Source organism: Triticum urartu, chromosome 3, assembly GCF_003073215.2.
Source record: "Triticum urartu cultivar G1812 chromosome 3, Tu2.1, whole genome shotgun sequence".
Lineage (NCBI taxonomy): Eukaryota > Viridiplantae > Streptophyta > Magnoliopsida > Poales > Poaceae > Triticum > Triticum urartu.
In genome coordinates, this window is record NC_053024.1 from 602,081,990 (window position 1) to 602,097,699 (window position 15,710).

The 15,710-nt window shown below is 46.3% G+C and overlaps 1 protein-coding gene and 1 non-coding gene across 2 annotated transcripts; both read left to right on the forward strand.

Moving 5' to 3' along the window:
- Positions 1 to 1,987: 1,987 nt before the first annotated feature.
- Positions 1,988 to 2,944, forward strand: LOC125547013 (histone H3.3-like). Its single transcript, XM_048711067.1, has 5 exons — positions 1,988 to 2,142; positions 2,331 to 2,407; positions 2,499 to 2,589; positions 2,696 to 2,796; positions 2,926 to 2,944. The coding sequence occupies exons 1-5, from the start codon at positions 2,071 to 2,073 to the stop codon at positions 2,942 to 2,944; spliced, it is 360 nt and encodes a 119-aa protein (XP_048567024.1). The 5' UTR covers positions 1,988 to 2,070.
- Positions 2,945 to 3,364: 420 nt separating this feature from the next.
- On the forward strand, positions 3,365 to 3,447 carry LOC125549635. The gene has a single exon (XR_007301411.1). It is a non-coding gene; the product is annotated as a small nucleolar RNA SNORD24 (small nucleolar RNA).
- Positions 3,448 to 15,710: the final 12,263 nt, after the last annotated feature.

Consider the following 15,710-nt stretch of genomic DNA (forward strand, 5'->3'; position numbering starts at 1 on the left):
GCATTAAATATGGCCTAGTACTTTAGAAAATTGATTTGGTATAATTTTGCAACAAATATATAGTATGTCCTTCACAAAAAAACTCATTTTGGACACTTTAAAAATGGAAAATGATTTAAAAAAACTAATTTCTCCTAACTCTTTCAAAAGGTATTTGTCTTATTTCGATTTGTCATTATTCCTGAAAACTCAAGTCAAATTTGATGAAACATGAGAAGATATTTTATTTTTATTTTTATTTTTCAGATCATAAAATAGCCAATATGATTTAGCACCTTACTTTTAGTCGATTACGACCAATTTAGATGGTCAAAAAATGTAGTACTGGTATACTGCGTTCTGATTGGTCCAGGAGCATCTCACGCGGATCGTGCCTAATCACCGTCGTATGCTCCTGGATCCAATGGCCCGCCTGTCTCACCCACGTCGCCCAACCCACAACCCGCACTCCCTCCCACGCACCCAACCGCACCCAACCCCTCGTGCCCACTCACCTCTCTCTCTCTCTCTCGAACCCTAGCGCTCCACTCCTTCCTGGCCGCAGCCACCTCCGGCGCCCTCTGTCCGGCGAGATCCATATGGATCGAACCCCTCCAATCCGCACCACCTCCGGCGCCCTCTGTCCGGCGAGATTCATATGGATCGATCCCCTCCAACCCTCCAACCCACGACTCCTCCTCCTCTCCTGCTCTCTGGATCTCTGGATTGACCCAACCGCTTCTCCCCCAATCCCGTCCTCCTCCATGCCGAGCCGAGAGACACTCCCCACTTCCAGCCGAAACCCTAGCCTGAGACCCCTTCCTCCTCGATGGCCAACCCCTCCATGGCGGCCGGCGACAGGATGCCCTTGGCGGAGGGGGTCCATGCCGTCGGAGCCCAGATCCGCAACTGCATCCGCGTGGCGCCCGTCGACCGCGTGGCTGCGGCCCTAGCGACGCGATGGTAGGGTCGGCCCTGGCGGTGTTGGAGGCGGCAAGCCAGTCCCTGAGAAACCGTGAGATCCTCGGCGCCGTGGGCACCACCACGGCGGCGCTAAGCACCACCGATGCCGATGGGGTCCAACGAGGCGGACAAGCCGCTGTGGCGGATCGATGCGTCGTTCGAGCAGCTCACGGCCGTCGCCAAGCCACAACAGCAGCCCGCGATGGCGGCGGGGGACTTCTCACGTGCCTGCTCCAATGTCTCCGTCCTCTCTGGCTGCCTCGACATCGCCTTCAAATTTGCCTTGATGGACTAAGTCGCCAAGGCAAGCGGCCGCTCCTCAGCCCCCCTCTCCTCCCCCACTACCTGCTCTGTTGTTCGGTATGCTACTTCATTGTGCTTGTACTGTATGTGGTAAAATTTCTGGTGATTCCTTCCCGGGACATTGATTTAGTTGTGTGAAGTTGAGAGGTTTGGGATGAAATGACCATTGCTTGTTCAATCAGTAAATTCTTCAGTGTTCTTGGCTTCTTAGTACATGCACATTCGCATTTATTGTATCTGAATTGTATCAACTTGCCAGTTAGCTAATTACTAAAATCATGTGCACATAACTATGTGAAGTTGATGTTCAACCATTACATGTGATAACTAGGAAGCATATTTTTATCAGTGGACTGCTATTTCTTTTCTTGCTTCTGTTTGCAAAATTAGGTGATCAAGGTAGCCTCGTTTTCTTTAGTGTTAAAAAAAGTACTAGGCTGCAGTTTTTTAGTGTGTCATCTTTATATGTGTCTTTCGAGTGAACAAACTATGCTAAAGGTAGATCAGGACTTCCATCTAAAGTGGAATTCTATCTTGGGTCTGATCTTTTGAATGAAAAGTTTTAGTTAGAAATACACTGCTTTCTATCTGAAGGGGTGTATAGCTGTGTTGTATGACGTTGTTAGTTTTTGATGTACAAAAACTTGGTAGGTATTCTAGGCTGATGATTGTTGGGACTCTATAGTTATTGAATGGATTTGCTAGCAACAAGGTGCCAGGCACAATTTACTGGTTATGAGAAGACTATAGTTGTGTTATTGTGATATTCAATTTATAGAATTGACTATGTTCTGTTTTTGCTTCAGGTAAACCAAGGTTTTGCTCATGGCTCGTACTAAGCAGACTGCTCGTAAGTCCACTGGAGGAAAGGCTCCTAGGAAGCAGCTAGCCACCAAGGTTTGTGACTGCAATATTGATAGTTTACCTATGCCATGTCTTTATTTATGGTTTAGGTAAATTGAACTGGGTATAATTTGAACCTCAACCTTCATTGCCAGCTTATGACCAGATATCCTACTGATGTATATGGACTATCATGGTATTATTGTTAATTTGACCATGTGCTCTACTTTGCTTTTTGACAGGCTGCCCGTAAGTCTGCTCCCACAACTGGAGGAGTGAAGAAGCCTCACCGTTACCGCCCTGGAACTGTTGCTCTTCGGTGTGTAAAATCTTCCAACCTATTCTAGCATGTGTTATAGTTTTGTTTTGAAGTATTCTCAAATGAGTAAATTTTGTGCTTGACTTTGCAGTGAGATCCGCAAGTACCAGAAGAGCACGGAGCTGCTCATCAGGAAGCTTCCATTCCAGAGGCTTGTTAGGGAGATTGCCCAGGACTTCAAGGTGATCAATCAACTTGTGCACTACATTGTGATGCTCCTGTTGTGTCAACTCTTATAGTATGATGAATCAAGTAAACTAAAAGCACCATCATGTTCTGTCTGTGCAGACTGACCTCCGCTTCCAGAGCCATGCGGTGCTGGCCCTTCAGGAGGCTGCAGAGGCCTACCTGGTGGGTCTCTTCGAGGATCCGTGGCGAGAGGGCTTAAGGTGCTTGCTTTGCCTGTGGGAATGTCTCTGGCGGGCATCTGTGTCTGCTTTTGCTGCTGTTTTTAGTGATTGTTTGGAACTACTAGCTCTAATTTAACTTACTTCTCGTTCCCCTGTTTCTGCTATCAGTATTCCCATGGAAATTTAGGTAACTATAGTAATACTGTACAATAAACATCATTGCATTACAAGTTGGGTTTGAATCTACTTGTGAGCAAGTGGGTGCGCCCATTCTAGAAATATGGTATGTAGATTTGCTTCACAGAACTGATGATGATGCACCTATTTGGAACAGTCCAGTCCATTCTCACAACCAATTAAGTCCAGAGCTCACACCTCTCTGTTGATGATGCACGTACATTCCAGTTAAAGAATAACACATGATTAATTAATCCTTGGGCTCTTCTAGACGTGCTTCTTACTCAAGGTTCCAAGTAGAGATTCCTATAGACGTATACTTGCTTTGCTGCCGATTCCTGACTCTGTCTATCTGTTTTCGAACTATAAAATGCAGCGATGCCAAACATCGCCTCTGCTTCAACTAATTAATTTTCTGCGTGCCAAACAGAGCCTGTGATGTTATCAAAATATTTGCTACTCTTAATGGGTTTATCCCACTTGATGATCTTAACCACCAAGATCTCTGAGGCTCTTATTTCTAGTCTAATGTTATCAGTACAGTACATCCGTTGTTTGCATGATAGATACATATATGTGACATCAATTTGTCGTTGGATATTGCTGGAAACTAGCTATGTCACATCAATTTCTTGGTTGTCTAGTTTGTTATGTCACATCAATTATATGCTTTTTCTGAGATTGTGTTTTAGCTACTGCCACTTTGAGCTGTTGTATATTTTAGTTATCAATTACAACAAAGCATTCTTACATTCCAGACTTGATCTTACTACTAAATAGCACCCCCTGTTGTTGTTGTTGTTGTTGTTGTTATTCACCCTATCCTTGCTGTTCTGTTTTCTTGTTGGCAGATATTTTGAGTAAATTCAAGACAAGATGTTCAAAGAAGCTCCAAGACATTCTTATATAGCAAGTTATGTAATAATAGATGGGTTATCTGGGAATTTAATGTATCTTCTCTCTGTTTGTGAATGAAATAGTAATTATGTATGTGATTTAATGTATCTTCTCTCTGTGAATTTCATGTATGTTTCAGATTTACAATTCCTGTTTCATATGAAATAGTAATTATGTATGTGATTTGAAAATGTGTGCAATGAAAACATGACTCATGTGTAACACCCTCGATGCGACTATAGCTCCCACGTGTTGAGGCACGACTTAGAGACATAATCGCATTGAAGGCATATGTCGCAAGTTAGGCAATCTTCACAACATCCCATGTAATATATAGATAATAAAAGGGGAGATAACATAGTTGGCTTACACTCGCCACGTCAATCAAGTACATAAATAACATTACATCATTCAAACACTCATGGCCCGACTACGGCGCCAAAATAAAAGATAACCCAACATGCGACACGGTCCCGATCACCCCAACTGGGCACCACTACTGATCATCAGGAAAGGAAACATAGTATCGTTGAGAGTCCTCGTCGAACTCCCACTTGAGCTCAAGCGCGTCACCTGGAGCGGAATCATCAGGCCCTGCATCTGGTGTAAAAGTAATCTGTGAGCCACAGGGACTCAACAATCTCGCACCCTCGCGATCAAGACTATTTAAGCTTATAGGAAAGGCAAGGTATATATGTGGAGCTGCAGCAAGCGACTAGCATATATGGTGGCTAACCTGTTCGCAAAAGAGAGCGAGAAGAGGAGGTAAAGCGCGAGCGCATAACTAAAGAGGGCAACATGCGGCAAGCATTACTCCAACACCGTGTCCACTTCCCGGACTCCTCCAAGAAGATACCATCACGGTAACTCACACTATTGATTCATTTTAATTAAGTTAAGGTTCAAGTTATCTACAACCGGACATTAACAAATTCCCATCTGCCCGTAACCGCGGGCACGGCTTTCGAAAGTTCAAATCCCTGCAGGGGAGTCCCAAGTTAGCCCATGACAAGCTCTCACGGTCAACGAAGGAATAGACCTCCTCCCAAGACGTTCCGATTAGACTCGGTACCTTGGATCTTCAAGACACTTCGACAGGTTAAAACAAGACCAGCAACACCGCCCGAATGTGCCGACAAATCCCGATAGGAGCTGCACATATCTCGTTCTCAGGGCACACTCAGATGAGACTAGATACGAGTAAAACCAAGCCTCAAGTTTCCCCGAGGTGGCCCCACAGGCAGCTCAGTCGGACCAACACTCAGAGGAGCATTGGCCCGGGGGGGTTAAATAAGATGACCCTCGGGCTTCGGAAACCCAAGGGAAAAAGAGGCTAGGTGGCAAATGGTAAGACCAAGGTTGGGCATTGCTGGAAAATCTTTAATCAAGGAGAACTATCAAGGGGTTCCCATTATAACCCAACCGCGTAAGGAACGCAAAATCCGGGAAAATAACACCGATATGACGGAAACTAGGGTGGCAAGAGTGGAACAAAACACTAGGCGAGAGGCCGAGCCTTCCACCCTTTACCAAGTATATAGATGCATTAAGATAACATGGCAATATAATGATATCCCAACAAGTAAATAATGTTGCAACAAGGAATGGTCTCCAATCTTCACCTGCAACTAGCAACGCTATAAGAGGGGCTGAGCAAAGCGGTAACATAGCCAATCAATGGTTTGCTAGGACATGGTGGGTTAGAGGTTTGACATGGAAATTTGGGAGGCTTGAAAGCAAGTGGTAGGCATCGTAGCATTGGCATAGCAAAAGAGCGAGCATCTAGCATAGCAAAGATAGTAGTGATTTCGAGGGTATGATCATCTTGCCTGCAAAGTTGTCAGAGTTGACTGGATCCTTGAAAGCAGACTCAACGGGCTCCTCGTTAGCGAACTCATCTCCCGGCTCTACCCAAACAAGACAAACAAGCAAACGGAACACAATCAACCACGTGCAAAGCTCAAACAATATGATACAATGATGGTATGCTATGCGGGATGCATATGCATGATTTGACAAGGGATGCATGATACTGGCCCCAACTTGGAAATCCAAGTGTGCCACTGGGAAGATGAGATGAAATTGCTTGAAAACGATATAAAGAACGCCGGAATCGGAGCTACGGTTTGGAAATGGCAAGCGATTCAAATATGGCCACGTTCTGCGATTTACAGCAAGTAGCCATCTAGATGCAACGAGATGAACATGCTACAGCACTCAAACATGGCATCAAAATACATGGCAGGGATGCATTCAAGATGCTTAACAAAAGTCTAGCACTGAGCTACGGCCAATTCATCCATTAACAGGTTCAAACAAGCATGGCAAAAATGCATTTGACGAACAGATTTCAGACTTAGTGAAATTAACACTTGTCTGGAATTTCAGATCAGATAGCACTCTTCGGAGCAACAAAACTACATGCTACAGGACCTGAACATGGCAAAGTAAAGCATGGCATGGAGCTACTAAAAGATCTTAACAAAAGTACCTTAGTGACCTTGAGCCAAAAGGGATCAGAAAATACAATTGCAAGCATGTGAACATGGCAAAAACATAATCAGTTCTCAGACTTAGTGAAAACTGGAGCATGCTGAAACAGATATCAAGTAGGCATGTTTACGAGCTCGATGCACTCACTACGGAGCAAGTCATGACAAGCTAAGCATACACCCATCAAGAATACACAAAATGCAAGCTAGACATGGCAAGAACAATAGCATAGCATGCACGGATCAACTACAACATCCTTGGCAAAATCGCTAACAAGTAGATAATCTGCCCAGATTCATGAAGTAGTAAAAGTAGAGCTCGATTGTCTCAAGTTAGGGTGCTCCATAATTTCAAACAAAGACATGGATGGATAGAGCACTACAATATTAACAAAACATCCTTACTGATCATCCTCAAAAGAGGCACGGATCACTAGGAAACAACATGAACATATGGCATCATGAGAACAACAGATCAAGGACTTGGTGGAAATGCTAAGTCCCTGAAATCAGCATTACCAAGTGCCTCACTTGCAAGCTTGTGCTAGTCACCACACACATCACAAAAATACATGGGTTGAACCTCTGGAAAGATGGCAAAAACCTTAACAAAACATATGTATAGCTCATGGGCATATCATGCACACATTAATCATGGCAAAAATGACAAATATCTAAATGGAGCAGCAGATCTAACAATTATCTCAAGTAACCCTCTTCTAACAGCATTTCGGGCATCAATATGAACTCAAATTAAAATGATGCAATGGAATGAAATGATGTAATCTCTGAGACGAACATTTTGATATGCTATATGCCCAAAACGGAGTTATAGATGCAGAGTTACGGTACGATGAAATATTTAAAATGTTTAGGGTTTCGGGAGGAAAGGTCAACCGAGATGAACTCCCAGATCTGGATCCGGCCCGGAACACTGTAGCGCGGCGGCGGGCTCGCCCGAAACGATGAAGAAGACGGCGGTGGAGGTGGCCGGAGCAGGCGCGGCTTGGCCGGCAACGGTGAGGTGGCGTGACGCCGGCGCGGGGAAGAGGCGGAGCAAGGCGGGGCCGGAGCGGCGATGTCGGCGGTGGAGGTGGACGGAGCGGCGCCGGCGAGCGGAGGAGGGCGGCGCGGTGGCGATGTTGGCGGCGGTGGCCGGAGCGGCACCGGCGAGCGGAGGAGGGCGGCGGTGCTCGCGGGATGGCGGCGCACGGGCGACGTGGGCTCGGGGGCCGGCGCTGGGCCACGCGGGCCTCGGCGGCGGCGGGTGGTGGGGAGCCATGTGGCGAAACGTGGTTGGGCGGCGGTGGCGGGCGGACGTTGTCCGGCTCCGTCCGGACATATCCGGCGGCGGCGGAGACGGATTTTTTTAGGGTTTTGAAGAGGGGATCCGAGATTTGGAATGGGGGAGGTATATATAGGCATAGAGGGAGCTAGGAGAGTCCAACTGAGTTGCGGTTTTCGGCCACGCAATCGTGATCGAATGCTCTAGATGATGGAGAGGGTTTTGATGGGTTTTGGGCCAAATTGGAGGGGTGTTGGGCTGCAACACACATGAGGCCTTTTCGGTCCCTCGGTTAACCGTTGGAACATCAAACGAAGTCCAAATGGTACGAAACTTGACAGGCGGTCTACCGGTAGTAAACCAAGGCCGCTTGGCAAGTCTCGGTCCAATCTAGAAATGTTTAATCCCCACACACGAAAGAATGGTAGAAATGACCACTGGAGGAGAACGAAGCGCCGGAATGCAAAACGGACAACGGGGAAAATGCTCGAATGCATGAGACGAACACGTATGCAAATGCAATGCACATGATGACAAGATATAAGATGCATGACAACGACAACAATACATGGAGACAAAAACCCGAACCCGAGAAAATAAAATAACTTAAGGCCAGAAACGGCAAGAGTTGGAGTACATATTGGGTAAGTTACATCCGGGGTGTTACAGCACTCCACCACTATGAAAGGATCTCGTCCCGAGATCTAGGACTGAAAGAACGCCGGGTACTCAGAACGGAGGTGATCCTCGCATTCCCAGGTAGCTTCACGGTCGGAATGGTGTGACCACTTGACTTTGAGGAATTTGATAGACTTGTGGCGAGTCTTGCGTTCAGTCTCTTCAAGAATAGCAACTGGGTGCTCACGATAAGAGAGATCTTCTTGGAGCTCAATGTCCTCGAAGTTGACGGTGCGGTCAGGAGTCTTGAAGCACTTTCGGAGTTGAGAGACATGGAACACATCATGAACATTTGCAAAGTTTGAAGGAAGCTCGAGTTGATAGGCGAGATCGCCTCTCTTGCTGACAATCTTGAAAGGTCCCACGTATCTAGGGGCAAGCTTCCCTTTGATACCGAAGCGATGAGTACCTTTCATAGGAGAGACGCCTAGGTAAACATGATCTCCGCTCTCGAAAGCCAAATCACAGTGCTTACTATCATAGTAGCTCTTCTGGCGGGATTGGGCTGCTTTGAGGTTATCTCGAATGACTTTGCACATTTCCTCTGCCTCTGTGATTAAGTCATTACCCAAAAGCTGACGTTCACCGGTTTCAGACCAGTTGAGAGGGGTATGGCACTTCCTGCCATACAGAATTTCAAATGGGGCCTTGCCCGAACTTGCTTGAAAACTGTTGTTGTAGGAGAATTCAGCATAAGGAAGACAATCCTCCCACTTCATGCCGAAGGAGATCACACAAGCCCTGAACATATCTTCAAGAATCTGGTTGACACGCTCGACTTGACCGCTGGTTTGAGGATGGAAAGCTGTGCTGAAGCAGATGTTGGTGCCCATGGCCTTCTGAAAAGAATCCCAAAACTTGGAGGTAAAGATGCTGCCACGGTCTGAAGAGATCACTTGTGGAATACCGTGCAGAGAGACAATTCGAGAGGTATAGAGTTCCGCCAATTGAGCTGCAGTGATTGACTCTTTGATAGGCAGAAAGTGAGCCACTTTGGTGAGTTTGTCGATGACAATGAATATAGCATCATTGCCACGTTTGGACTTTGGAAACCCAGTCACGAAGTCCATCTCAATGTGGTCAAACTTCCATTCTGGAATGGCAAGAGGTTGGAGGAGACCAGCTGGTCTTTGGTGTTCTGCCTTCACTCTTCTACAGACATCACACTCATTTACGAACTGAGCAATCTCGCGCTTCATTCGAGTCCACCAATAAGCCTGCTTGAGGTCCTGATACATCTTCGTGCTCCCAGGGTGGATGGAGAGGAGAGAATTGTGAGCCTCGTTCAAGATCACTCTACGAAGGTCACCTTTGGGTACAACAATACAATCCTCGAAGAAGAGAGTGTCCTTGTCATCAAGGTGGTAGCACTTGTACTTGGGTTGACTCTTGGCAATCCCAATCTTCACCTTTTTCACCATAGCATCAAGAAGCTGGGCTTGGCGAATCTGGTCTTCCAAGGTAGGAGAGACTTGAAGGTTGGCGAGGAAACCTTGAGGAACAACTTGCAGATTAAGTTTGCAGAAAGCTTCACAAAGCTCGGGTTGATAAGGCTTGAGAATCAGACTGTTGCAATAAGCCTTCTTGCTCAATGCGTCAGCAATCACATTGGCCTTTCCTGGAGTATACTCGATACTTGGATTATACTCTTGAATCATTTTGACCCATCGAGTTTGCCTGAGGTTGAGATTAGGCTGAGTGAAGATGTACTTGAGACTCTTGTGATCAGTGAAAATGTCCACTTTTCTTCCCAATAAGAGATGTCTCCAAGTCAAAAGAGCATGCACAACTGCTGCCAACTTGAGATCATGAGTGGGGTAGTTCTTCTCATTGGGCTTCAACTGGCGAGAGGTATAAGCAACAACTTTCTTCTCTTGCATCAACACTGCGCCAAGACCTTGGAGAGAGACATCACAAAAGACCTCGTACGGCTTGGATTCATCAGGCGGAGTCAGAACTGGAGCAGTGACCAATTTCTCTTTCAAAGTGTTGAAAGCAATGTCACACTCCGGAGACCAAACATACTTGACGTGCTTCTGGAGAAGATTTGAGAGAGGCTTCGCGATCTTGGAAAAGTTTTCAACGAATCTTCAGCAGTAGCTTGCGAGACCGAGGAAGCTACGGAGTTGCTTCACGTTCTGAGGAGGTTCCCAATTCACAATTGAAGACACCTTCTCAGGATTCATGGCAATGCCCTTGGCAGAGATGATATGACCAAGATAAAGAACCTCATCGAGCCAAAATTCGCACTTGGAGAACTTGGCGTAGAACTTGTGTTCCCTCAACTTATCGAGTACCAAACGCAAGTGCTTGGCATGATCTTCCTTGTTCTTCGAGAAAACCAGAATGTCGTCGAGATAGACCAAAACGAAGTCATTGGTGTAGGCGTTGAAGATGAAGTTCATCATGCGAGAGAACATCGGAGGAGCATTGACGAGGCCAAAAGACATGACCATGTATTCATATGAACCATAGCTTGTCCTGAAAGCCGTCTTGGGAATATCTTGCTCACGGATTCAAATCTGATGATAACCCATACGGAGATCAAGCTTGGAGAATACTTGGGCACCTTTGAGTTATTCGAACAGCTCGTTGATGTTGGGAAGTGGGTATTTGTTCTTGATGGTCTTCTTGTTCAATGGACGGTAGTCAACACAAAGTCGGTCCGTTCCATCCTTCTTCTTCACAAAAAGAACACCACAAACCCACAGAGAAGATCTAGGCCGGATGAGACCCATTCTCTCTTGAATATCGAGTTGCTTCTTCAGCTCCTTCAGCTCTTCACGTCCGAGCTTGTAAGGACGCTTGCACACTAGTTCCGTGCCAGGCTCAAGATCGATGACGAATTCAACTGGCCGGTGCGGAGGCATTCCTGGAAGCTCTTCTAGAAAGACGTCTTGATATTCACAAACGACTGGAATTTGCGAGATGGCATCCAATTCACCCTTCTCATTGAGAGAAAACAGACAGATGGTATTATCCCAAGCGGCAAAGACAATTACATCCTCAGACGAATGAGTCAATTGAATCTGTCTGGCTGCACAATCAAGCTGAGCCTTGTGCTTAGAAAGCCAATCCATCCCGAGAATAAGATCAATATCCGAGTTACCAAGAACCATTGGAGAAGCCAGAAACTTGAAATCACCCATCAAGATAGAAATATCCGGAACCATCATACTAGAACTCAGACGCTTAGCCGGAGAGACGACTTGCATAGCTCTAGGTAAAGCCTTAGTACTAAAATTGTTCTCCGATGCAAATGGGAATGACATGAAGGAATGCGATGCACCAGAGTCAAAAAGTACTTTACCTGGAATATCGTTAACAGGAAGGTTACCCATGATCACATCTGACGAATCCTCTGCCTGAGCTGCGTTCATCAAGTTGACCTTGGCGTGCTTGGGGTTATGCTTGACCACAGCTGTACTTGCCGATCTGACAGGAGGAGGAGGAGGGAGACGCCTCTGATTGAGACACTTGTTGGCATAGTGACCCTTCTATTGGCACTTGTTGCACGTGACGTCTGAAAGCGGACGGTGGTATGGAGCACTCAATCTTGGAGCTTGAGACGAAGTCTTGTTCTGAAAGCCAGGGTTGGGTGGCTGGGAAGATCCACTGCCACCTTTGCTCTTCTGCTGATACGGCTGACAGAACGGAGGAGGAGGAAGCCAATACTTCTGCTGCTTGGCCACTTGAGTAGAGGAAGAAGGAGTAGCATCCCTGACTCGCTTCTTGGAAGCATCACACCTCAGTTGAGCGGCCTCTTGCTTCAATGCCATGTTGTAGAACTCATCGTACCTCAAGGGCTCAAAGAGAACAAGAGCTAGCTGAATTTCTTCTCTGAGACCACCCCTGAACTGGTATATCATGCTCTTCTCATCAGGGACGTCCTGCTTGGCAAAGCGGGCGAGCTTCTGGAACAACTTGTTGTAGTCACAGACAGACAAAGAGCCTTGCTTTAGGTTGCGAAATTCCTCACGCTTGCTTTCAACCACGTTCTGAGGGATATGGTGAGCTCTGAAATCTTGACGGAATTCATCCCAAGTGACCACACGTCCACCTCTGGAATCCTCGTACTGCTGGAACCATTCTGCAGCTTGATCTTTGAGTTGGAAGGAAGCGAACTTGACGAAGTCCTCAGGCCTGACGTTACTGCACTCGAAATGCTTGCGCAGATCCACAAGCCAATCGTCAGCATCGGTTGCCTCAACACAATTGCTAAAAGTCTTTGGCCCGTTAGCAAGGAACTGGTTGAGTGTAGCAAAGTGATTCTGATTGTTGCCTTGGTTCCCTTGGTTGCCTTGATTGCGCTCTTGAAGAATTTGCATGATCAACTGTGTGTTTGCATTGGTTGCGGCCATCACAGCTTGCCATGCCTCCGGAGGAGGTGGAGGTGGTGGCGGATCCTGATTCTGATTGGTGCTCTTAGCGGGAGCCATCCTGAAGAGGTTGACCACCGTTAGCACATAGACAGATAAATGAAGCTGAATCCAACGGAATGAAAATTGCAACATATAGTCTTCATATCCGAACAAAATGAACGAATGCATTCCTCTTGAAATGGTCACATATCCATGAATTGAGAAGCCACTTAGAATTTAGGTAGAGAAATACATCAACAAGGTACGGATCAAGAATGAATAATCGGTAAGAAATCCCAATCTCAAACCAAATATCTGTGGAAGAAGAACTAGAGCTACTAGAATTCCCACCTATGAAACTCCCGAACCTTTCCGGTTATGCAATCAGGTGTTGGGGATACAGGGGAAGCATAATATCTCACCCAAATCTCGCAATTCCTACATCCAGCTATATCCATCCTTCAACACATAACCGAGAAAACTTTGGAAACCATCTACCTCAACCTTCGAAAAGCATCTGTTATACAAGTTATGGCGATACTCCCGAACTCCCGCCCCAGTACTGGGTGGCGTCGAGGTTATCTCACCAATGAACTGCATAAAAGAGATTTTCGATGTCGGCGTACTAAATTCAGGTATTCCAGAACAGCAACGATAAAATTATGACGACAACACCTCAGAGCTCAACTCCCCAGGACACTTCCACAAAACCCCTGACAGGAGGCACCAAGACAATGTTCTTGTCATAAAACCATCGGAACGATTCCAAGATACCCGCGTGATCCTAAATTTTTTTTAGTGAAATTTGAGAAGAGAAGAGTCAAAACTCTACGTCAGGATGCCTTACCAGAGCGATGAGGAGACTGGGAAGTAAAAAGAATTCCTAAACTCTCCGATATATAATCCCTAAATGACTCAAAACATTTTTTTCTAGACACAACTCGGCCGCTAATAACGATCAAGCAATGGGGCTCCTAAGGTCGGGGAAGGCTCTGATTACCAACTTGTAACACCCTCGATGCGACTATAGCTCCCACGTGTCGAGGCACGACTTAGAGACATAATCACATTGAAGGCATATGTCGCAAGTTAGGCAATCTTCACAACATCCCATGTAATATATAGATAATAAAAGGGGAGATAACATAGTTGGCTTACACTCGCCACGTCAATCAAGTACATAAATAACATTACATCATTCAAACACTCATGGCCCAACTACGGCACCAAAATAAAAGATAGCCCAACATGCGACACGGTCCCGATCACCCCAACTGGGCACCACTACTGATCATCAGGAAAGGAAACATAGTATCATTGAGAGTCCTCGTCGAACTCCCACTTGAGCTCAAGCGCGTCACCTGGAGCGGAATCATCGGGCCCTGCATCTGGTGTAAAAGTAATCTGTGAGCCACAGGGACTCAGCAATCTCGCACCCTCGCGATCAAGACTATTTAAGCTTATAGGAAAGGCAAGGTATATATGTCGATCTGCAGCAAGTGACTAGCATATATGGTGCCTAACCTGTTCGCAAAAGAGAGCGAGAAGAGGAGGCAAAGCGCGAGCGCATAACTAAAGAGGGCAACCTGCGGCAAGCATTACTCCAACACCGTGTACACTTCCCGGACTCCACCGAGAAGAGACCATCATGGTAACTCACACAGTTGATTCATTTTAATTAAGTTAAGGTTCAAGTTATCTACAACCGGACATTAACAAATTCCCATCTGCCCATAACCGCGGGCACGGCTTTCGAAAGTTCAAATCCCTGCAGGGGAGTCCCAACTTAGCCCATGACAAGCTCTCACGGTCAACGAAGGAATAGACCTCCTCCTGAGACGTTCCGATCAGACTCGGTACCTCGGTTCTTCAAGACACTTCGACAGGTTAAAACAAGACTAGCAACACCGCCCGAATGTGCCGATAAATCCCGATAGGAGCTGCACATATCTCGTTCTCAGGGCACACTCAGATGAGACTAGCTACGAGTAAAACCAACCCTCAAGTTTCCCCGAGGTGGCCCCGCAGGCAGCTCAGTCGGACCAACACTCAGAGGAGCACTGGCCCGGGGGGGTTTAAATAAGATGACCCTCGGGCTCCGGAAACCCAAGGGAAAAAGAGGCTAGGTGGCAAATGGTAAGACCAAGGTTGGGCATTGCTGGAAAAGCTTTAATCAAGGCGAACTATCAAGGGGTTCCCATTATAACCCAACCGCGTAAGGAACGCAAAATCCGGGAACATAACACCGATATGACGGAAACTAGGGCGGCAAGAGTGGAACAAAACACTAGGCGAGAGGCTGAGCCTTCCACCCTTTACCAAGTATATAGATGCATTAAGATAACATGGCAATATAATGATATCCCAACAAGTAAATAATGTTGCAACAAGGAATGGTCTCCAATCTTCACCTGCAACTAGCAACGCTATAAGAGGGGCTGAGCAAAGCGGTAACATAGCCAATCAATGGTTTGCTAGGACATGGTGGGTTAGAGGTTTGACATGGAAATTTGGGAGGCTTGAAAGCAAGTGGTAGGCATCGTAGCATTGGCATAGCAAAAGAGCGAGCATCTAGCATAGCAAAGATAGTAGTGATTTTGAGGGTATGATCATCTTGCCTGCATAGTTGTCAGAGTTGACTGGATCCTCGAAAGAAAACTCAACAGGCTCCTCGTTAGCGAACTCGTCTCCTGTCTCTACCCAAACAAGACAAACAAGCAATAAGGACACAATCAACCACGTGCAAGGATCAAACAAGATGATGCAAAGATGATATGCTATGCGGGATGCGATGCGGGATGCATATGCAAGATGTGACAAGGAATGCATGACCCTGGCCTCAACTTGGGAATCCAAGTGTGCCACTGGAAAGATGAGATGAAATTGCTTCAAAACGATATAAAGAATGCCGGAATCGGAGCTACGGTTTGGAAATGGCAAGCGATTCAAATATGGCCACGTTCTGCGATTTACAGCAAGTAGCCATCTAAATGCAACGAGATGAACATGCTACAGCACTCAAACATGGCATCAAAATACATGGAAGGGATGCATTCAAGATGC

Bases quoted from the DNA above. Each gene is read 5' to 3' on its own strand.
- LOC125547013 (XM_048711067.1), top strand. From the start codon at position 2,071: ATGGCTCGTACTAAGCAGACTGCTCGTAAGTCCACTGGAGGAAAGGCT. The intron at 2,408-2,498 runs GTGTGTAAAATC...TTGACTTTGCAG, and splicing joins CCTGGAACTGTTGCTCTTCG to TGAGATCCGCAAGTACCAGA. The intron at 2,590-2,695 runs GTGATCAATCAA...CTGTCTGTGCAG, and splicing joins AGATTGCCCAGGACTTCAAG to ACTGACCTCCGCTTCCAGAG.